Here is a 24,335-nt window from a genome sequence, read left to right on the forward strand (position 1 = left end):
AGTGGTTAAATCTTTAGAGGGATGCATCAACAACGATATTTACTTCCTGCAAAGGCCACCCTTCGGAGAAACCTAACCACACAAGGGCTGACATGCTCCTCCCTGCTGACACTTCAGGCTCTCTACAGAAAAGCTGCTCAGCCCCACTTTCATCCAAGTAAACAGATTAACTTAATGTTACTAAATATGCAATGACATAGTTCATCAAAATGAAAAAGAAGGCTAAGATGCAACTGTGCTGTACAAATAGCAGTGCAGAGGCTGTTGTGGTACAGACCTCACCACCTGTGTGGGGGCAAAGAGAAAGGAAAGCAGGAACAGAGCACATTTAAAGGACAGATTTTACCCCATCACTCTCTGAATGACGTTCAGTGTGAGTGGCTATGCTTTGCCCACAGCTTGCTTTGCTGACTGTATTAGCCCTCTGTAAACAGTAGGAGTGCCTCCCTAGGAGTCCAGATACCTGTCACTGTCCTGCTCCTGCCAGCCCATGCAAACTGGGTGCCAAGGATACCATAACCCCATTAATCATGAGAGTAATGGACTCCATTTCTGCTCCTCTAAGAATAAGCAGTTACTCACAATGAAAGTGGGAGCTAAATCATGTGCTATTTGAAATAACTCATGATTTCACCACTGTAAGTCTTCTGATCTTTGAAATAAGAAAGGTTTCCAGGGGTTTTTCCAAGGAGACTCCAAGGCCTGAACTTGCAGCTGCCCCTATGGGACATGTTTCATGTTGACAACTCTTGCTCCCTCCCCTTACAGATGCATCTGGTTCTGTTATGAACTTCTGTATCCAAATGAACAATTTTTGTCCCTGCACAGCATCTAGAAAGCAGAGGCTTCACAACCTGAAAAATAGAGATTTTGGCTTTTGTTCAGAGCTAAAAAAAAAAAAAAAAGCCTGGAAACAATCATGCCTGCAGCGATGGCAAGCACAGCAATTACACAACCCAGCCCCTCTTCTTCTAAGGCCTCTGTGATGCTTGGAGGGAACAGGGCTCCCAGGTGGGCTTTCAGAAGCCCAAAGAGTCAGGAGCACATCAAGCTGAACTTCTATAGGTTTTGCATTACACAGGCAAGTTTTGCTATCTTAAACCTGTCCTAAATTTAAACAACGAATTCTTGTTTCTATTGCAGGTTGAAAACCAGGCATTCAGCCATATTTATACAAATAGTTCAACAAAATCTGAGTTCTGCTTTTCAAACAGATTTAGCAAAGTCATACATGAAAAGGAGGAACAAATTTTCATGACCCAGAGAGTTTAACATGCTTTTATACTATACAAATCTAAGTGTCTATTAAATACTTCCATCTACCTTTTTAAAACAATTAACTTATATTTACCAACAGACCATTGACATATTTAGTTACTAAACCTTCACACAAGAAAAGCTATTAGCAAAGGAGTGCTGAACCTGTTGCCATTAAGGAAGAGCAGCAGTAGTTTTAAGCAAGACTTCAGATCCTAGAGATTTGAAAAGAGACTGTTGGGTGTCCAGTAAATATCCAAAGGATGGAAGAAATGATAAAAAAATACCTATGAAAGGATACAGCAAGTATTTTGTTTGGATACATGACATGCTTAGGAGCAGAAGTGCAGATACATGACAACAAATCCAGGTAACACTAAGATGTCAAACGTTAAAGGTGGGAGTGAGACCAATTTGAAGGAAAGTGTAACACTTCCTTCACGGCTTCATTTCTGGCAAACACTCAGCAGAAAAGTGATAAAGGGAATCCTGGACAGCAGGAGCTCTGGTTGTCAAGGAGAGTGTGGCCAGATTTGGGGAAGAGAAGGTAAAGGAAGTACAGCAATCCAATGGTGAGGGTGCAAAACTAGCAGGATCATCACCAAGCTTTTTATAAACACAACAGGAAGCCCATCAACTCCCTCTTACTACCACCAAGAAGTACAGTGTAAGCTCTGTACTGATGCATTGCTGCAGAAATTTCCACTGGTCATTATTTCACAGCACAGCAACAAAGGGAAATTTGTTCACAGGATCCAGGAACGGGTGAAAAATGAAGCTGAGCTGACATGATTTTTCTGAAATGGAAAATGGACTTTGGGCAGGCAAAAGAGTTATAAGGAAGGATCTGCTAGGAGAACAAGAAGTGGAACTGATATGAATCAATTTTTTTTAAGGGATTATTAGGCATGGTTACAAAAGAAGTGAAATATCTTTTCCCCAACTGGAATAAAACCAGAGAAGGCATCTGTAATGTATACATCTTGTACTCTTCTGTGGAGATGCAGGGAATGGAGGCATACAGTCTCAGGCTCAGATTGATATAAAGAATTCTCTGATGTTCCACAGACTTCACATAAGATGTTGGAAATGACCAACAGAAGTCTTGTGAGAATAAAAGCATTCTCTTTGAATGCTAGTCAAAAAGAGAAGCAAATCTGAGATGAAACAACAGCTACCATAATTCACCCATAGCTGACACATGTGGTGAACATGAGAGATCCAAAAATAGGAAATCATTATTAAAAGCAGAATTTTCTCCTATGTTCACTACTTCAGCCAACTCTTTTGGTTGGGGTTTCACTCTGAAGAGACTTTTGCCCATAGGATGTGCTCACCCACAGACCCAAACTGGGGCTGTATCAACACTGAGACACAAAGTCTGCAGCAAGTGCAATCGTTAGGAGTTAAACAGAGCTGGCCACCATTTCCTCGGGCATTATCACATTAAATCCCACTCAGGGCCAGCCTGAGCACCTCCTAATTCAGTCAGATGTGGATCTCTTTCTGCTCAAATGGCTGACCCAGACTTTTGTGCTCAGGTAATATTTCAGCTGGAGGGAGCAGGACTGTAAATAGAGACTCTGCAACTAGAAAACCTGCCTGGGACAAAAGCCCTGCAGTCCTGTCTGGTGACAGAGGTTCTTGCCACTGCCACTGACTTCAACAGGAGATAACAAAGATGAGAGAGGTTCATTGCAAGGATACAGACCCTACCTACCACAGCCTTTGCTCTTCTGTGAGTACAGACCACTTCTACCGTGCAACTACCTCTCTCATCTTAATCTATTTTTCTTATTATTTTTGGAATTTAAATAGATTATGCCAAGTAGTTGCAAAGCATAACACAGAGGAAACAAAATAGAACTAGCTTCTGAAATTCAGGCAACGACTGCTTGAAATAAAATGAAAATAAGGATATGAAGATATGCTTGACAGACAGAGGTCTTCAGCAGTAGGACAAGATCCTTCTTTCACTGAGAAGATTTGCTCCATGGACTTAAGCTCAGTTACTCTAAATCAAAGGGCTCAAGGGCCTTGTGACAGCACACAGTATGTCTAGTCAGCTTTGTAATGCTAAGTTTCAATTTCATAAATTGACAAATGTGCAAACTGGATAAAGGAATTAACAATAATGAGGAAATCTATTCTGTTTAGCTTCTCTCAATCCCATGAGCACATTAACTCAGTTAATGCCACCAAGGAAATAGAGCCATTTAGTAAAACAAAGCAGTCGATTAGATTAAGCTGCCCTCCTAGGACAGTAGCAGTGCCATGAGCTGATGGGAAGGGCCCTCACAGAGCAGTTACAATTGGTCACAAATTGAAATGTCGTTCCATTAGAGAATGCCTATTCATCAAAACCTAAATGTTATACAAAGATGGGGTGATTTTGCAGAAGCTGCTGTTCAAGCAGGCAATCTGCCCGTGCACTTGCCTGGCAGCACACCTCCCCAGCCATCCTTCTGAGCACCCCAGCACTGCCACTGGACAGCTGCCCTGGGCCCCAGGCTCTCAGTGTCTTTGCAGTTTGCCAGGACAAGCAATTGGGAACACAGGATGAGGAGCTCCAGGGAGCTCCATGGCTGTGGGGTCGGGGATCCACTGCTCCTCACTGTTCCACCATGAGAGCTTCCCTCTGCACCAGAGACTCTATCCAGTGGCCAAATACATCAAACAGAACAGGAGCAGAAGTTACAAATTAAATTAGACTACAACAGTAGGGAGAGATTCTAGGACTGGCCAAACTAATACTGTGCTGAGCAAACAGACAAGTATAAGTTATGGAATAACGTATTTAGTGAGTTCCTGAAATGTATCTGGGAATAACCAGGGCTTCAAGCTTTATCTAAGCAATCCTGAGCAGTAAAGTCATGCATATATAAATGTCAGAGGGAAAAAACAAACAAACCCAAAAGCCAACGAATTTGGTGGGAGGGAAGTATGGCATTATGCATGAGTTAAGAAAATCTTAGAGAGGCCTTGGACAACTTCTGGCTCTCACTCTAGCAGTGGGAGAACAAACCTAAGCAAAGGAATAACACATATTTGCCTTGTACTTACTGAAAAGTCATCATCAGGGAATAATATCAGATCCTTAAACTGGCTGTCCCCAATATTTTTTTCGATCTCTGTGATAACGGCTTCATAATCCAAAGGCTCCAAGAGTTTGGGTTTTTCCTGCTATGGAAAAAAAGAAAAGATCAGGTGATCTCGCTACACACAAATTTGCTTTCCTTCCCCATCATAAACTGAGATCTGTGGCATTTTTGCTTTTGTACACCAAAGCATGCTTCTCCTTTCATTCCACTCTGCCCAGCCTGTTGCATCTGAGCTCATGCATGAGAGTGAAGTGAGGAAGCTGGGCCACTGGTAACAGCCACTCTCCATCTCAAAATTCCAGAGCAATCTGTCAGCTCATTCCAGAGACTGAAACCACCACGTTGATTTACCTGCAGGTCTCAGGAATTCCCTTTCTCCATAAATACATCAAGAAAACTGATGGACACAGTTTGAACTGAACACAGATTGGATGGCAAACTATTACGTTTCAGAATAAGAAACCTATTTATTTTTTCACTGTCTGACACAATTCACCTTTCGAACTGCTAGCAGCTCATGAAAGCCACCATATTGTTTTATTTGGCAATAATCCAAGGTTATTCTCCTGGGATAAACTATCTGGCACCCACCTCCATGGCTTCTCTTGTCAGAAAGCAGGACTAGTATCATCACACAGTACTACTATTGACTGAAACTACAGTAAAATAAGAAACCACTGCAGGAAAAAGTAAAGTCACATTGTCTTGAAATACAACCCAAAAATAGAAAAAGAGAAGCCTGCCTGACATGCTAGAATACATTAAACAAATGAAGAGTCATGTACTAGAGTGAGAACATTTGCTCAATTCAAAGATACAAGCATCAGGAAGAGTGAATAAGAAAGGGCAAGAGAACTGCCAGAAGGGATGGAAAAGAAAGTGATGAGAGAGAAAAAGGACACGAGTGGAAAGCAAATGCAGAAACATTTACTCTCAGTCTGATTCAAAAGTGAGTATTAGTCTAAAGTAGTATTTTACCCACTGTACTTTCATTGGCTATTCAGACTTATATAAAATTTCCCTCTGTCTTCCCTAAATCAGGACCAAGGTGTATTGAAAAAGAAAGCTTTGACATCTCCATAAAACAAATTTCTCCGATGAGATTGTCCATCATATATGATTTCACCTCTCATTCATGTATGGTTCATTATACATATAATAATTCAAATGTAACAGTCCCTCTCCCTTTTGACTCCTAGAAAGATATTGTTTATTCTGTAATGAAGCCATCTCGAGATTTCTTATGAACATTGTTTCCCTTCTATACCAGTCCATGACTCCTGTGGGCATCAAATGCATCTATGAAAAGTTTAATTAAGTATCAGTAACACAGCCACACAAATTAGACTAAAACACAGGAATACACATGTTCTTAGAAAGTTATTCAATTGCTGAAAAGCTGATGCAAGAATCACAAAATGACTCAGGACCTCTGCAGGTCATCTATTCCAACTCCCTGTTAAAGCATCAAAGCTCCACCAAAGTCCGGCAAGGCAATTAAAAAAGTTAGAACTGCTCTTTCAGCAGTTCAATCTATTACCTCTCTTCTCGATCTATTAACTCTCACACTCCCATTTGCACACTTAAGAAAAATAAACTTGTAAAAATCACCACTATTTAGCACTTACAGGCCACTAGCCCTATCTATTGATGCTGAGATATTAAAGGATTGTAAAAGACAAGATCAACACATAACAGTAAAAAATGCAAATAACAAAACCACTTCAATGTTTGATTTAGATTCTGTGACAGGACTGGATTCTGTTTTTGTGATGTCCACTTAAGACAAGGAGGCCTACTAGGTCGTAAGACTTGGTATGAACCCAGCCACATCACCTTAAGCTGGCCCAAGCCAGTACTTAGCCCTGGCTTGCCCCAGTTGAGAGACAATGATCCAGTCCTGCTCAAGGAGCTCTTGGGCTCAGTATCAGCCATATCCCTTAGTGAGGTCTCTCTCTGCCTTTTGCTGACAGCAGTTCCCCACAGGAACTTAATGGGGTCATTTGGCCACATCACCATACACAGCCTGCTCTCATTCCCTTCCAAAATGTGTTAAGTCACCGCAGTCAGTATCTTTTTGACAGGAGTTTCAGACTTACTGTCATTAAATATGTCATTGCATCTATTTATTAAATATTACTTTACAAACATACATTTCAGGGAGTTAAAACTATGAAGAGAAAACACCAGTGCACACTGAGTGTACCATCTATGCTGTACCACTGATTTTGGTAATAACACCTAGGCTTGAACAAAGTTCACTCAGTTCAAGTTCAGCAGAAAGCAAACTTGTATTAGTGCAACTGTTACCTTCAGTAGAAAACCTTATAGCAACCATTTACCAGAAAACTCAAAGTGAAAGAAATACATGCACTGACATTTATGAGGCACCAGTGCTTCACACAGGCATTTTTCCTGTGTAGTGGTTTCACTAAAACATGAACATTTTCTGCAGAAAATTTGTGACATTGACTACACTGATAACTCTCTCTTCCCAGAGCTGATACTGTCAGGCTAATGATTCTGCCTCAATCTCAATTCTTAGTGAGACAGATATACCACTGAAAACATAAAATGTCTGCTCTCCAAAACAAGATAGGTGTCAACACCATCTTAATCTTGGTCAGATGCTCCTTGGAAAAATCATGAATGTCAGTTCTCAAAATCTCCTAAAAATATTAAGCAAACAAATGACATAAGTAGTCACCTTCCTATCGAAGTTGTAGACCAGGGGAGAGCTAGGAAACCCCAGAAGTCTTGAGACTTCTCTTGAAATATGGGGAAATCCCATAAAAATGGGCAGCATTTACAGGTTTTCTACGCCCGTGGAAACTACCCTTTTTGCTGGGGCTGGCAGAAGGAAGAGGTATTCCTTCTTCCCCCTGGAAATCCCAATAAAGTTAGGGGTGAATGCAGCTACATCCTCTTCAAAAGGAACATTCTGCAGATGCTGGGGTCCAAATGGAGGCAGGGTAAACTATGTCACATTGCTCTTCAGAAACAGGCAATGCTCAGGAAGACACTGCTGAAAGCTGCTCAAACACTCCGGGGAAAACTTCTCCTTGGCAGCTGAAAGGTCATTTACACGAGACAAAAATACAACTCGAGAAAACCCCGAAGCAGAGGAACACAGCAAGCACATGAACATCACTGTTCCCACAGCACTAATTCTGCTGCTCTCAGTGCTGCAAAGGGCATGATCTGATGGAAGCATTTTAACAGATGTTAACAGAGAAGTCTTGGGAGAAACATTACACATCTGAACTAAATACAAGCAGATATGACATTATCAAACCTACTACAAAACTTTTCAGTGAAGCACTCCAATATTTATGATGATGTTTTTCTACTGATGCAATAAAAATTACATTCTCCCTTCCATGTCAGTACAGCAAAAGCCTGTGTAATATGCAATACTGTATTATGCCAGCTCCATAAATCAGAGATGCAAGTAATAGCCCATTCTTGTCAATACCCTGGCTGCAGAGATAATTTAGTCCATTCCCTGCCAGCATCAAGTATGATAGTATAATAAACGTGATGCCTCTCTTCATCAATTCTGGATGTTCTTACAGACCATAAGACTCTGCTCTGTGGACACTGACTCCATCCTTTGCAGAGCCAGTATTTTGGACTTGGCAAGGCTCAGCAGTGCAATACTTGTGTTGCAGTTGTGATGGGAAGTGACAGCTGGTTAGTTAGCAGCTTATCTCTGTTGGTGTGGGGTGGCTGCTCAGTTTTTTCTTCCCAAGCAGACAGAAGCAGTGATGTTGGGATTAGCAAATTTCTCCCTGCAAGCACTAGCAGAGATCTGCAAATGAGTGGGGCTTGATTTAAAGCTAATTTAATAACCACAGTGCTGCCTCTTCTCAATTTAACTTGTCTGTTCTTTTTGGAAACAGGCCAACTTGGCAAACTGTGCCAAAATCAAATTATGCTGGCTTGGATTTCTGTAATGCTTTTTATATTCTCCATCTCAAGTGAGTAATGAATTTAGTTGTGCTGAAATGGTTGTGAATACATCTAGTAAAAAGGCATTCTCTGACTCCTCACCTGCTACAACATTTTCAGCAGTACCATTTACTTCACACCCTGACAGCGTAGAGTAGCTTTGTATGTTGTTGAGCCAGCTTTTCCACACTTTTGGAGCACTGGAGAGATGTTAAATCAGAGCCAACACCATAGGAAGACAATACAGTTTCACAGAGGTGAAATGGGCCAGATTCTATCAGTGATATATGGCTTCATTGCCATCATCTTCTGGTCTAGGTAAAAAAGGATTATATTTCCCAATGGTAATGATCCAAAATAGCCACATAAATGATATTACAGAATCCAATATGGTACTTGACTTGCCTCCAGATACACAGACCTCATGCACTGATGCTAGTACTCATCTTTTCTTCACAATTATACCCCATCCTCCTAAAGCTGCATTTCTGTGAACTCTCTGTGAAGGAGGAAATGATGTAACAGAGACCAATAATCTCTGAACAGTCATCCCAAGAACTTCCCCATTCTAAAAATAATCTAGACTAACTGCTATGATTTCCTACTGCTTTAATGTCATATTATGCTGACACCAAATCATGAATATCTAAAATTTATTGAATTTAATAGGGATGTTTAAATTAATTCCTTCTCTTCTACACACCAGGAAGAAAAAAATCAAGGAAACAGATAAACAGAAAGAAGTTGATGGACTTCAGTAATCCTAACCCTATCTCTGTGACAGGAGGATCCATGTTCATAAAGAGAGTCAAAACTATTGCGGTGGCCAAATTGGTCAAGATCAAGCAAGACTCAGATTTTATATTTCATCCAAATTATGGCTTGTCAAAAATGACAATTCATTCTACTATACATTTAAAATACTGAAATGGGCACTTAAAAGAGAAAGGGCCACTTGCTAAAACAACAGCATCACCTTCCTTAATTTTTTTTAGACTTCTTAATGATATCATGAACCAAATCCAATTCCAGTAAAACTCACAAAAGCAAATTAAACTGCTTTCTAAGATAACACCAATGTGAAGTGTTTCTCACACTCCTTTGTTCTTCTTTTCCTTTCCCCAGTTAAATACCGTGTCTCTGACAACACGTCTTTCTATGTTTTCACATGGTTAATAAATATAGTTAATTATATTCCACCAGGGCAGGCCAACTTCAAATGAGCATTTCTTCGCCAAGCCTGTCCAAACTGAAGCTAAAGAACAGCCAGGACTCCATGACTTTCGGAGAAAATGTAGCACAAAGGCTGAATTTAACCCTGTCTCAGATATGCCAGAGATCCAGCATGGACAGCAGTTCTGACATGTGCTACCTGCAGCTGCCTGAACACTCAAGGAGCTGAAGTTGAGGCTATAAAACAATTTGGGTTTCACAGAGTAGCCAAAACTTTTGCATTTCTGCAGGACCAATGCATGTCTCTATTCACAGGGCAGCAGAGCAGTCTGGTGCCTGGGTGAATTCCACAGGAAGGATATCTCCAGTGGGTGCACCTTTTCACCCACCAGATCTGGGTGAGCAGCCCAAGACCCTGTGTACTCCTGGCAGGGAGCCCCAGGGCAGCACTTATATCCAGGGAGAACAGAGAGCACAGCCACTCTGGGATTAAGGTGTTCCCAACACCCTCAAGCAGCTGAGCTGGAAATGACAGGAATCACCCACTCAAAATGCTTCACCCCACAGACCTGCCCTCCCTCTGCATCATCATAGATTTCCTTTAAGAAAAATAATTTTTGCATTTCAAGCACAAGGCAGGCAATTCAAGGTCTGCAAAAGGTACCTGGGGTATGGATCAGGAAGCACAGCCAGAACCAGCAGGCAGACGGTCTTCCCTTTTGATTGAGATCTCCTTTTTATGACTGCTCGGCCTGTTCTGCATCTATTTACAGTCAACAAACTCTCTGGCCACATTATAAAGGCTTCCTTTGGCTCAGGATGTGATCCACAGTCAACAAATTTATTAAAATTAGTGGTACAAAGAAAATTTTCTTTGACACACCCCCTTCCACCTTAAAATACATTCATTCGTCAGGTCCAAAATGTTTAATTTGTCATGACTTTCAGTAAACCTTGGAGAATTGCACTTGGAAAGGATCCAGTCGGGGCTGCATAGCACAACTAATATACTCTTCAGTGTCAGCACTGAAGCCAACATGCCAATAAATTTCATTAAGGGGATTGCCAGTTCCCACACGATTCTGCTACAGAGAAAATCACGAAGAATTACGAATAATCCAACCCCCAATTGCTAGTGCTTCAGAAATTACTTGCCAGAATGCTATAGTACCCAGCAGCTCAAGCAAAGCAAAAGAATGGAAACCTGTTGAAGACCCTTCTGGGAATAACAAAAGTGAAAAGTAATTTTCATTTTTTTAAAGCTTCTTTATTCCAAGAAAATGATGATTGATACCAATAAGTGACCTGCTTGACTAAATGAGACTTACTTTGTACAAATACAGCTGGGATAGGATGAATCCTAATTGCTTACACTACCATTGTTTTGTGGATCACGGTCTATGTAAGTCTACTTTGTATTATGTTCCAGCTTTAAAAATTACTGTAAGAGAATTCAGCATTTCTTGAAAAACAGAAACACCTCTGTCCTGGTTTAGGGCACCCCAGGACAACCTCTCATGTGGATGAGCTAACTCAAAACTTTCATGTCAACCGATTGTCCAGATGAGCCCCCGGAGCTGCTCCAGCACGGCGACTGACGAGCGGCCAGGGCTAAGGCTGCTCAAACCACAGAGATCTGTTCTCAGGCAACTGGGCATGACCTGCTCCTCCTAAGAACTCTTCTTTCTCAAGACAGAATTGATCGTTCCTTTCATTACGAATTTTGAAAGCTCCAGCCCTCAAACCACCTCCCTCATGGTTAAACTGTGGAAGCCACACAGGACTGTTGGCTCAGCAAAGCATCCAGCTGGGGGGGAGAGGAGATGCTTTGTGCTATGTTCAACACAGTCATATGTGTTTGCTGAATTCTGTTCCCCAACCATGACTGTGCACCTGGCATTGCAGCCTTGTGCTGTGCCTCCTGACTCTGGAATGTCAGTGCATGGGCATGTCCATCTTCACGGACCAGCACTTGTCCTTTCAGACAGTTGATAAAATTATCAGCACAATCTGCAAAAACCATTCAGGGTAACAAGGCAACAACTTACTGCATGAGCAGAGAGAATGAGTATCTTGACTTTCCTTAGGAAGGGGATTAAAAATTTTAATTTAATCATAAAACTACTAAAATCAGCCACTGACAAGAAAGTGCTAAGTTTTAAATTTGGATTTAACTGGTTGGCTTTTCAAAATGTCAAGAATAACAGCTACTAAATAGTGAGGACTTCTGAAGCCTAGACTAAATATTTGCCCATAGGTCACCTCAGGGGAAAAACAAGAAAGTTTTGTAAAGCATCCTAGGGCTTTTTTTATAAAAAATAATTTACATAGACCTCTAACCTAGCAACACTCAGCCACTTTCTCTCCCCTTACCTGACCTAAACCTGGAAAAAAAAAAGTGCAGTTTTAGCAACAAAAGGCTTTCTTTGAGTCTACCACACAGAATCTATTCATGAAGCAAGCAAGCAAGCAAAAGCCAAAGATGCAACTCACTCCCCTTTATGCAGACATCTGAAGAGACAGGTAGGATGTGCTGGAAGGGGACTGGGCAGAAGGGATGTGAACTGTGGGGGAGCAGAGAGGAGCTGCCAATAGAGCTGGAGTGTTCTGCACAGGCACTTGCCTCAAAAGTGATGACTTCAGGGAAGGACAAGGGCATTGTCCTGCCCTGTGCACCACAAAGGGGATGCTGAAGTGAGCCTAGTTCAGCTGTTCTGGAAATATGCTTTGCTTCATGTCTGCTTCTTCCAGCACAGTCTCAAGTGGGCAGAGCCATGGCCCTAAGCAGAAATGTTAACAAAACCAGCCTGCAAGCTGCACACAGTGGATTTGATCAAAGCTTGTCGGCTTCCAGGATAAAGTTTATGTAAACAGCACTGCTGAGTCTGTTGGTGCATGTGTGCACACACACACACATATGTATAACTTCACATACTCTTTGTAGGCACAGGAAAATCTACATTTAAAGAAAAGATATTCCAAATTTTTGCCCTTAAGCAGCACTCCTAGAAGAGGTAGTAGCCAAGCTCTGACACTTATGAAACAAGCATCTACATAGCAATAACAGAACTGCATAGAGCAACAGGCAAACTGGTCTCCTCCGTTTGTGCAAACTGGATAAATTAGGGAGATAGAGGGATCTACCCATGGCTATCTGTGTACAGGTTCAGGGGAAGTACAAAAAGAAGGATGTGCCAGGTGTTCCTACCTCACCCAGCCCTCCACCAAGTTCATCCAGCACAAACCTGCTGCTAAAATGTTGTAGACAACACCATCCACAGCATAGGATTATCTTTAAAACAGTTTTATTTACTTTGAAACTTAAGATTTCTTTTTACCAGACTTTGGTTTTAGAGTACATAAGAAGAGTTTGTTTTTCAAGGATTGAAGGGAAAGTTCTAATGTCTGTTCATTAGATCATGCTCTGATGCTAAAGACTTTGATCACTATTGTATGTCTGATGAAGTTGCAATGCAGTGCAAAGGTAAACATCCACTGTTTATTTTCTATTAAAACCTAAAATTTAGATGTATTAGGACCTAGATATATTGACTTGAGCAAACAACTGTTTTGAAAAGGGCTCAACCACTTTAGAAGCCCTTGAAGCAAAAACAACTAACAAAAATGTTTGCATTAGCTCTAAATAAACTTTTCAAAGATATCATTTAACTTCTAGAGTACTTAGTAATAAGTCACTGTCCCATGGGGTAAATCTCATGTGTGGTGTTCTGCTTCATTTTACTCAGTGAATAACCCTCTCTACCTGCACTATGGTTACTTATCTCTTCATAAGTAATAGGTATTTCTCATACCTGAGTAAATTATTTTAAGTATTTCCACAGAGGCTGTATCTGTAAAATTAACATCCTCTGTACATGACCCACTACAAACTCAGCTCTCACAATGACGTTAAACTTGCAATTGTTTCCTTGACATCAACTCCCCTCCCAGTCAATTATCTGGCTATCAATGCATTTACACACACAGGATGTAAACGACAGCAAAATCTGGTCAACCACACTGAACTCAATCATGAACCTACTATCAATTAAAACTAGTCAGTTAATAATTAGTCCTACCAAAAAATGGAGCTTCCAGAAAATAATGCAAGTCCATCTACAGAAAACACAGGTCTAAGAATAGGATATAAAGAAATGCACTCTTTGACTAAGGTCCCCATAGACAAAGGCCTTTACAACTGCAGGGGAGCTGACATCACTTTGAAATCTGTGTGGAGGTGCAGAGGGCTGATGCATGAAGGAGAGATTGGTTGTTGGTTGATAGCAAAAGTGCCTGTAGGCCAAAGATTTAACATGCTCCAATTATGAAATATTGGGCAGAAAGACACAGATTGCAAGGCACAAAAGAAAAGCCAAGTGTGCCTGCATTTCCTAAGGGCTAAACAAACTACTGAGAAATAAATCTACGAAGAAATATGACACAGTGACCCCCACCTAAGTCTATCTTATGTTTGAAAAGAACAGAAATCAGCACAGATTCCCCCGCAAAGCTGAGCTTCGTAGCTGACATACAGGGGAAGTACAGCGTGACCCACAAGCCTCTGATGAAACAGGCTTGTTTTCTATTTCCAATTACAGGCAACAGGGCTACAAGTGCTCTAGGTTCTAGGTCAAACTACAACGCATTGTTGATATTTCTATTTGGCACCACTAAATTGAATGCTCAGTTTCTGTTATCTGAGGATACATGCAATAGGGAACAAATATATTCCTCTTTATCTGCAGGCAAGCTGCTGGCTCATTGTTACCATTTGGACTTTATTTCCATCCATCCTTTCCTGTAAGGCTGAAACCACTTCTGGTGAGCACTAATAAAGTACAGTCAGGACTTGTACAATAATGACAAAAATCCCTCCTCACCAGGCTTTAAGAGGATAAGTCAAGTAAGCACTGCCTACCTCCTACCTACCAAATCCAGAGTAAGATGCTTTCAGCAGCACCAGCAGCTGATTTCCGGGACCCTTGACCACGAACTTCAAACATGCCATCTTTGACTGCATGCCAATAGCTCAGGGCAGTAGAAACGAAACCATAAAGTAGCCTTGTCAGAAAGGTCCACTTCCATGTAAAGTACTTATCCAAAAAGACAGGTAGTCACAAGCAAAACCCAAACACTACTAGATGAACCACAAACCATCTTAACTGGTGACCAAATGTTACAACTGCAAAGATCTTTTCCTTCCTATTGAAAAAAGTTAACAAGAATACTCTTCTTGGTTGTATTATCACTGATTCTGTTACACTGAACATGCTGAAAAGCCTCAAAAGAGCCCTCTGCATGCACACGCAAACAGAGTAATTAGATGCGAAAAGCTATGGAAGAAAACCAAACATCTCTTGCTTTGAGGAAAAGCATTCATTGTCTCTTCTTGGAGAAGCCATTAAACGTTTTATGAGCTAAAGTAGACTTTCAAGTGAAGAGAATACACTGAAAACCAGTACTTGCCTAAGACTCCTCAACAGCAGGCTCTAAGCATTTTACCTCTTGCTGTCTGCAGTTTCAAAGTCAGACAGGAAAGTTTAGGCACAACACAGCCATCATGAACCTACAGTGCAGTTTCAGGAGGCTCAGTCCTGTCCCAAAGCCATCAGTGACAAAGTTGCTGTGTAGCCCATGGGGCAGAACCTCACCCTAGCTTTCCACCAAAGATTCTGGAGCTTTTTCCAGTGGTTCCCTGCACTGCCTTCCTCCTCTTCCTGGCCTTGAGAGGTGCCCATCACAAACTCTGAAACAGTACAGAGGATCTTTCCACTCCAGAAGCAGCACTATGAATTTTCATGGAACTTCCAGGCACTTGCTGTAGGTGCCAGAGAGACTATCAAACACTGCTGCTCTCAGTATGTTTCTGATCAGCAATGGGAGGCCATGAAAGTTTCCCTTATGCACTCGAGTTCTGCAAATTGAACTCCCTGTGTCTCATTCTCCAGTGCTCAGTCACTAACCACAGTGAATGAGGCTTGGTGAATCCTACATAAACAACAAACAATAAATCCTACTCTTTCCAAAGTGCAGTCCTAAGAGTGACCTGCAATTTGTTAGCCATTTCTCAGAAGAGGTGGAAGAAGGATGCATACTCACACAGCTTAATCTGTGAATTTCTCCTTGATTCACTCTCCTAATGGTCTTTCTCTTCCTCCGCAGTTCACTGGGCTCCCTTCTGAATCTCCCACAAAAGCTCATTGTATCCGTAGGAATTAAGCAGCCAACAAGTATCTGTTTAAAAACTGTGCTCCTTTAACCTCCTTCCTTCAGCAGCTTCGGCACAACAACTGGAAGCTGCATATGTTATTCAAGGGGGAAGTAAGTCTAAAAGTTACACGCTGTATCCACAGTAACTGAACAGAAAGAAGAAGAAAACCAGCAATAACTCATTTCTTCCTGTGAACAACGATCTGCTATTAAGGCAAGAGCGTCTCATTAAACCATAAATACACCCAGTCCCCACCTCTAATGCAAATCAAAATAGGAAGTTGTAGAAAAAACGCTGTGAGTGAACATCTATCTTTGTCGCAAACACCATGACATCCTTTCTCCTCACCACCCTCCCTGATTCGAAAGCCAAAACAGCTGCACTTTTACTTCATGTGTGTGTGTGTCTGCAAGATAAAAAAAAGTCATTCAAAGAACAGCCATCTCCTACAGAGCCAACTTGGACCATAGAGCATGCAGTGACAGGTTTGAGCTGCCAGGGCCCAGGGCCATCTCTGCTTTTGGACCAAGGTAGCAGTTCCCTTTTCAAAGTAGCTTGAAACACCAATAAGAGGAAGAACCCTGCAAATTCCTAAATTTGCAGACAGTTACAAAAGGGGAAAACAGAGAAATTCATGTGCTAGTGTCCAAAATATATTTTTGGCTTGTAAAAAACAGGTTTTAGAAGAGCTTGTAACCTGCCAGCTAAGAACCTGCTTGCTTCACACCCTGCTCCCACCTCAGAAGAATAAAGCTGCCAGACTGAGCCCTCTCCCCAGATGCCCCACATACAGGAAATGTCAGCAGCTCCCCTTGCCCACTACCCCACAGAGGGGCAATCTTAGCAGCACCTCGACAAGTCAGAAGCCCTCACTCAGTCCCTCAGAACTGCACTGGCAACAGGAACACTGACATGGCCAGTCAAATTATTCTTAATTAAGATAGGAGACTCACCCATTGCTCAGCTCTCTGAAGGTTGGCAGGCCATAAAGGTCTTTCAAAACTGAAGAAACCCCCTCAGTACCCACACATATACAGGCACACACACAGACCCTTTTCTTCTTTGTTCCAGCTGAGAATTCATCCTGCTGCAGCAGAAATGCTGCACTCCCCTCTGCACACGAGGCATGCATTAGGTTTTTATTTTTATTGAATATCTGTGTGCATAGCTAGGACAAAGCGATAGTTTTTCTGCTTTCTCATTCTGTATTTTTTGCCAGTTGGACAATAAACATCATTCTCACAACTTGTTTGAATTAATTAATTACTCTGAGATCTGCAACTTTACCCCGAGTGCCTTTTTTTCTTCTTTCCAACAAATAATTCTGAGTTCTACAAACTTTAGGAACTCTTTCACACATTTTTCAAGATAGCAACATTTGATCCAAAGTAACAAACCTCTGCAGGAGTTGCAAGCATTGTTCCATGCGCTATGTTTCCATTCCAGGAGAGCAGAGACACTGAGCCCAGCATGTCTGACCCAAACACTACAAAGTCACATCCGTCTGATCAGAGTTGCTTTCCTCCTACAAAGATAAAACATGGTGCTACTCCTGAATTAATCCCCCCATCTCATCATTATCTTTGTGATTCAGCTTTGCCTTTGAGATCACCTCCTTTAAACTGAGTGCTACCAGCCTGCTGTGTGATGCCTTAAAACCGATTTCACTGTACTCCTACTTAGTGATGAAAGGCATCTGTCTGGCACTAGAAAACAAAAAAGACAACAGAAATCCTTTGCCGAGGTATGCAGACATTTCAAGTAGCTACCAATATAGAAGCACAGCACTAACCAAGCTGGAATCACCCTTGTTTTGTCTCAAACTACCACACTATCTCTATTGCAGCCCCTGGTGCCTCTCATGTAACACAGGGAATGTGGCTGCCAAGACAGAGGTCCTTGCCAGAAGTTAAATTTAACGCTGGAGTCATCAGCTCTGCTGGTTTAACTTTGGGCAGGTATCAGTTCCTCTCAGAGGCTCCTTTGCTTATCCACTCCTTAACTCAACTGTCACACAGAACAAGCAGAGTTCCATCCCTCCTTTCCCTGGGAAGTCTCTCCTCAGCCTCCTGCCTCCCACAGCACAGAGGAGCCTTTCCAGGGTGCCCTTCCCACTGAGATAAGGGTCACTAGCACTTCCTCAAACTTTAATGAACTTGTATTACTCCCAAATAATGCAAAAGATGAACTTAGGTTCAAGTTTCCAGCTGGTCCTCATCCACTTTACTCCACTGAGTGTCTTTTGTCCAAAAGAGTTTCATTCCTAATATTATTATTAATCTTCATTTATTGCCATATCTCTGGCAGATAGGTTTTCAGGAACAATACTAAAATCACAGTATTTTCTCAACACCAAGGCATTAAGAGGTTGAATCACTGAAATAACAAGCTACAGCATTCACACAGAGATATGAACCAAAATAATAGTAAACAACTGCAAATAAAGACTCCACTTTCTTAGATCTGCTTTGGATGCAAATCCTTCTTGTAATGGGGAATAACAAAACCATTCAAATGTCTAATAATGCTTTGTCCTGTAGCAAAGTACAAAGCAAACTTCATTAGCATCAGTGTGACTGTAAAAGATTTCCTAATTTTTCCTCAAGTCTTTTCTATCTCTTCAGTTAAAGATACCAGGTAATTTAAGATGATTATAAAATTGGTTATGTTAATATGAATAAAGCTCCTGAGCTGCTTTTAAAATTCAGAACTATAATGTGTAAGGTGAGAAATATTATCCATACCTCAAGGTATTCCAAGCAGAGAGGTATTTGGCCTCAGGAAAACCACAAGCCTTGGTTTACATTTGTGAACTGCTGTACCCAATTCACAGAGTCAAAATAAGGATGCTGAAGCCCTTCAAAATACAACCTGTTACATAAAGTAGTCAATTAAGTGTTTAATTGCCTTCTGCTCTGCTTTGTGGGACATGCTCATCTGCTCCCAGCAGTTTTCAGAAATGCATAAATATCCAGATGGGAAGAAAAATGAAATTTGATATCTCTGCTCCAGTTAAGTAAAAACGATGCACTCCTTTTGCTGCAGAACCACTACCATTTAATTTTCCAACAGGGTTCACAAGTTCTTTCACAAGTAACTTTTCTTCCCTCTTCCTCCATTTCTTCTGGAGCTTCTCATTTCCGTTTTAGATCTATTCATCGTCATGCTTCATTTACTTCAGTTTGAATTGTGATACACAGCAACATGTAAAAAAAAAAAAACACTGGACAAAACGAATTCACTGCTGTAGTACATCATGTGATCATTGGAAAATGCATTTCGACAGTGCTTTCCTAGGAGCCATAGAAAGATACACACTTTAGGAATTGAGTTTTTGTACCTTCAACTAATACAAAAGACACAGGCTAAATATTTGGGCTGCTGTGGAGCAAATAATCAACTCCCCATACTGTTCTTCTAAAATAATACAATCTACCAGCTCCAACCAAGAAGGATCAAAGACTGATACTTTTGTTTGTCACACTGGCATTTTTCCACCCAGATTTAGAGAAGGAAAAAAAAATCCCATGCAAACATCAAATTCACAGCAAATTTCAGGGAATGAATGCTTCCCTTCAGCTCTGGACTTCTGTCTGGGAGCAATGCTGACCTGAACAAACAGAGAGCAAGTCAAAAACACAATTTTGACTTATGCCAGTATATATACGAATAATTGCATAATCCTGACTCAGGCTTTTGTTTAACAGATTTGAGAAAAAGTTTAATTAACAAGTAAGAAAACTCCTGCTAGAACAAGCTGCATAAACTGCATATTATGCCAATGCTAAGATTAAATTTTGAAATGAAACAAAAGCTTTTCATAAAAAAAACTAGTTTCATTTAAAAACTAAGACCTCTGTGATGACGGTGACACTTCCATTCAGAAAGTCTACACAGCCTAGACCAGTACTGAGAGATGTGACACACTTAACGTTTACAGCTTGGCAGAGTGCAGATAAGAACCTCCCTGCCTCCCTTGAGTGGCTTGTGGCACTTTTAGCACTTCAGAGTTCCTGGCAGAATTACTACAATTAAGTGGTAGAAGAAAGATCAGAGAATGCCAGCCCTGCCTGACACCCAGCCCCTGGGGTAGAACCAGAAACAATCCTGAATTCTGTGACCACGATTACAGGTTGGCACATGGGGAACAGGCAGCTATTAGCTCAGGTACTGGGGAGAAGGAGAAAAATCACAGTTCCTGGAGAGGGTCAAGAAGAGCTCTTCATAGTTTTCTTTTTAAATTGTAATATTTTCACATAATTTTCTTCAAAATTTGGAGATGTAGCTGGTGTAGCTTTTCTGGAGCCAATAATGAGGAGATCTACACAGTTAATATCCCACAGCATCCAGGCAGTGCAGGTATACAGGCTGATGCTGCTTTTCATGTCTCCAGTGTTAATCCCCCAGCAAGTCCCCCCCAGGTCTGTGACACCCTGGACAGGGCAATGCTGCCAGAAGCCAGGTTTGTGTTTGGACAAAGCCAGCAGGATCAGATATTACACACTGTCCTATCTGTGCTCAGAATGCTCTCTAGGACATTGATTGCACTGAGTGGCCACACACTGGATGTGTTTTATTCAGATATAATTGTCAAAAATCTCCTAATGGGACTGTGAGACTAAAGCTGAGGTGACAGGGACTGGACACCACGCGTTCATCTTACCTGCATCAGGAAGAGCAGGTGCTCTGGAGGGGTTTGTGACTGCACCTCAAAACTGCACTTCCCAAAAGCTTCATGTTGGACAGGTAAAGCAGATCACCACACTGGGGCCAGGGACAGATAGGTGCTTTTTACTAGCACCTAACAAAGACAACAGAAAGCACTAGTGACCTCCATCCCAATCCCTTTGTCAAAGACTGAACATTCTCTCCTCTCCTCCTCCCTCTGTGAAAAAATTCCCAAATCAAACCAAAAGGTTGTATTTTGGAATTAAATGCTCACTATTGATCTGTGAACATTTAAATATGTCCTTTTTAAAAGGAAAGATATGAAACCAAAATGATGTAAATAGAAAGGTAAAACAACTGAGTTAGAAAAACTACATCTAATCAACATTTTGCAAAACCATTCTGGTATTGAATAACTTTTTTTTTTTGAGAAGTATTATTCCACCTACAGCTGATACATCAAGCCTTGCATACAAACACTCCACAAAGCCTTTAGAGCAGCTGGTGCTTGCATTTTGGCCACACATCCATACAGCTCACTCTGACCAGGCAAATCCAGGGAATCCATCACAGTGAGAACGACATCAGCACACAAGGTGAGCTCTCCAAGGCAGGGGGACCGTGCCCCTGCATAAATATCCATGAAAAGCAGCCCTTCTATCTGTCAGAACTCTGCTGACAGATCTTTCCAGACAGCACTCCCTGATGTCAGAGACCCTGCCTGTATCAATCCATCTCTGTTCCTCCCAGGCAGAGCAGTGTGCTGATCTCAGCGATTCCTCCCTCTGTGCCTTCACCTTCTCTTTGTGCTCCAGCTACCAGCGCACCCACAATTGTTTGGGAGAGGCGGCTGTGTCACTTTGCCTTGCATGCAGGGCTGAAACAGCCCCTCCAGCTGAACTGGTGGTGACAGAAGCCATCCACAAGTTGGCTGTGCCTTGCCAGAGAATTCACCCTTGGCCAAATGGGTCCCTGAAAGGCTTGAGGAGAAGGCCTTGGAAAACCAATTTAGCAGCTCCCCGCCTGATCCCCCACACAGCACTCCATCACCTCAACGTGCCCATGTAAACACAAGGGCTGGCTGGTAACATCCACACCCCAAAAGCCACTTGCTACTCCCCTTTGCTGAATTTACAGCTCCCAAAGAACATCCTGCTGTCCTCCTGTTTGGGAAGCAGGCTTGGCTAAGCCAGAGGCTGTCCCACAGCCTGAGAATGCTGCTCCCCCTGCACACACCATCCTGCTCTCAATTTACCACCATAACATTTCCATCACAAGAACACTGATGGAACAGCAGCATCATTTCAGCAGCTTTCCAAGCTGGAAACCCACCTGCACCTGGCACAAATAAAATGCATTCCTTTGCCACAAGGTTGAATGAAAATGAAAAGAGCCTTGGAGAACCTAATGATGTCTCATTTACATACAGCATCACCTCATCTCTCGTGTTTGCTGCTGCTCCTCTGCTACCCCATCAGCTCTCTGGGCACAGAGAGCAGGGCACTGGGTCTGTGCCATGGTGCTGCCAGCTGTGCCCTGTGCCAGTGCCAGGCTCCCCAGGGCACTGCAGCCAGCACACCCTGCTGCCCCAGCCTGCTCTGCACAGCTCAGAAACTGGGCTGCACTCAGTCACTTTAAGAACACAAAATGCTGCTTCCAACACCGGCAATGAGGTTGGAAGAATAAACTTCTCATTAGCAATGTTGTCCTGCTGATGTGCACAAAAGCAAAATATGCAATTACTTTAATTTCTTCTTTAGCTTGATCCATTGGGAAATTTCAAACAAACATTACCCCTTTTGTTTTCATCTACTTGGACTGGCATCAGCCCTTGATAGGAACACACATAGTGATGAAGGGACGTGAAAGGTGATTAAATAATTCAATCATCTGAATTTACACTATCTCCAGATATGAAAATGCAGCTGTGACTTCGGCTCCTGTTTCTTGCTTTTCTGACTGTAATTTTAATCCTTTTTATTCAGGTCTATGTTATACTATGTAGCTATGCTGCAAAAATGATTTTTTCTTCTTCTTTACCAAGAAAAACCTCAGATCAGACAGCTGGTTTATAAAAAGAATCCACATTTTCACCCAATTTTCCAGCTGGAATAACTGAAGCAAAAGGAGGCTGGGCAACTCACTCATTCACTCAAGGTCACAATCAATATCTACAATGCTATAATATTGATATAAAATATCCTAGAATCCTCTCTGTTTTTTTTCTTTTAAACACTATAACATTCTCTCCTCCATACATGTGCAAGCTGACCCTACAATCATTATTGTGTTTCACATCATATATTTGTAACTTCACTCAAAGTCACAAATTACTGTATACCCTCTTCTAGTGCCTGTGGGTATCTTAAACAATTGAGAAAGCAACTGCATGTAATAATTCATCATCTGGATCACATAATTGAAAGCTAAATAATGGCATTTGGGAAGAGACAAAAAGCAGACAAAATTCTAAATCAAGCATAATTTTCTCATTTTAGAAAAAAAGGTGTGAAGTATAAAACTCAGCAAGTCAGATTTACATTAATTAAATTTGGTGTGTGGAAAAGAGAGAAAGATAATTTGCATCCTTTTGACATTGCCCTTCTCTTTCTGTTCTCCTGGAACACAGAAAATAAAACAGCATCATCAAATCGTGCCAACATCTGGTATTTCTCACTCTGACACAACTTTCTGTAAACCCAGAGAATTGTTTCACCTTTCCAGGCCTTTGTGTTTAATTTCTTAATTAAAAAATGCTTATCCTAACTGAGACATTAAAAAATATGCAATCTTCAGTATTACCAAAACAAGAAGGCAAAAACCACAGGGAAAATACCCAAGTGGCAGTGCTTAGGGTCCCTGAATGAGCCCATGCAAAGTAATTAAAACTACATGTAACCCAACCTAGACCAAAACAGGAGATCATGTAATCCATCAAATTCTACTCCTTCAGTTATCCCACACCAAATTTCAGTTTTTGTAAGCACGGTCATAACAAGCAGGATTTAAACCACATTTCTGCACCTGTGTCTGCAGGTGCTCAGGCAGAAGTACAGAACGTGGTCACTGTATCAGTATTTCTCCTGAATACCCTTTCAATCTGCACTCATGCAGGTTCCCAGCCTGAGACAGCATCAGCATATTGACTAGCTCTCAAAGACTCTTCTCTCACAACCTTCTTCAGTAATGTTTCAAACTTACATTTTGTGGCAAGGAAATTGTTTTAATGTTAATTCTGTCCATTTCTTTCCCCAAAACTTGTCCCACGTAAGTTTAAGTTGATGATCTCTAGTTCATCTTCTCTCACTTTTCTGAGAAAAAACTACAAGTAAAGTCTACACACCTCTGACCATTCTTGATTTGTATGACTTTCATCCCATCTCCTGATAGTTATTTTTCAGGCCAGTCCAGGCCCAGTCTTTATGTACAAATGTGGTCATGGACAATTTTTTCTGATCCTCCTCACCCTTCTCTGTAATTTTCCAATTCCAGTAAGTCTGTCTGAATTCTGTAAAGTATTAAAGGCCTCCCAAGAAGTTGCTATAGAACTCTTCTATCCAAGGATAGATCAAAAAGCAAGATTCATTTGCGATTTCTCAGTGAAGTGGAAAACAGGACCAAAACAATGTCATTCTTAACACAGTAAAGCTGCTCTAAGCCTCCAGGTCCCAGCCCCTGCAAGGCAGAGAGCTGAATCATAGTGATTCCTCTTCCTTCACCCTTTCTGGATGATTTTCTCCAGTAGGATGAGTATAAGCCAGTATCCCTCCCCTTGTGTTTGCCCCCCTCCCCTATCTTGCTCTTGGTATCCAACACACAAACACAATTGTTTGCACCTTCACTCTTGCCTTGTATCAACCCTAAAGTGGTCACTGACAATTAGTCAGCTGTACCAAGAGGGCTTTAATTTGGAAATTCTGGGGTTTTTTTTAATATGGAAATTCTGGAAAGTCCAAAAAATTCCCTTTTACTGG

The 24,335-nt window shown here is 41.5% G+C and overlaps 1 protein-coding gene across 12 annotated transcripts in view; it reads right to left on the minus strand.

Annotated features, from left to right (window-relative positions):
* Nucleotides 1-24,335, minus strand: part of DOCK10 (dedicator of cytokinesis 10) — a 138,257-nt gene that overhangs the window by 82,912 nt on the left and 31,010 nt on the right. For 7 of the 12 annotated variants that reach the window (XM_088170714.1, XM_088170712.1, XM_088170711.1 and 4 more), the window contains exon 2: nucleotides 4,321-4,440. In XM_088170714.1, the coding sequence (XP_088026840.1) occupies nucleotides 4,321-4,440 (120 nt within the window). Of the gene's footprint in view, nucleotides 1-4,320; nucleotides 4,441-15,581; nucleotides 15,721-24,335 lie in introns of those variants that run through there. The other 5 variants (XM_014879553.2, XM_088170713.1, XM_088170716.1 and 2 more) reach the window with 3 other exon arrangements.

The sequence above is a fragment of the Sturnus vulgaris genome, chromosome 10 (genome assembly GCF_052056855.1).
Source record: "Sturnus vulgaris isolate bStuVul1 chromosome 10, bStuVul1.hap1, whole genome shotgun sequence".
Taxonomy (NCBI): Eukaryota; Metazoa; Chordata; class Aves; order Passeriformes; family Sturnidae; genus Sturnus; species Sturnus vulgaris.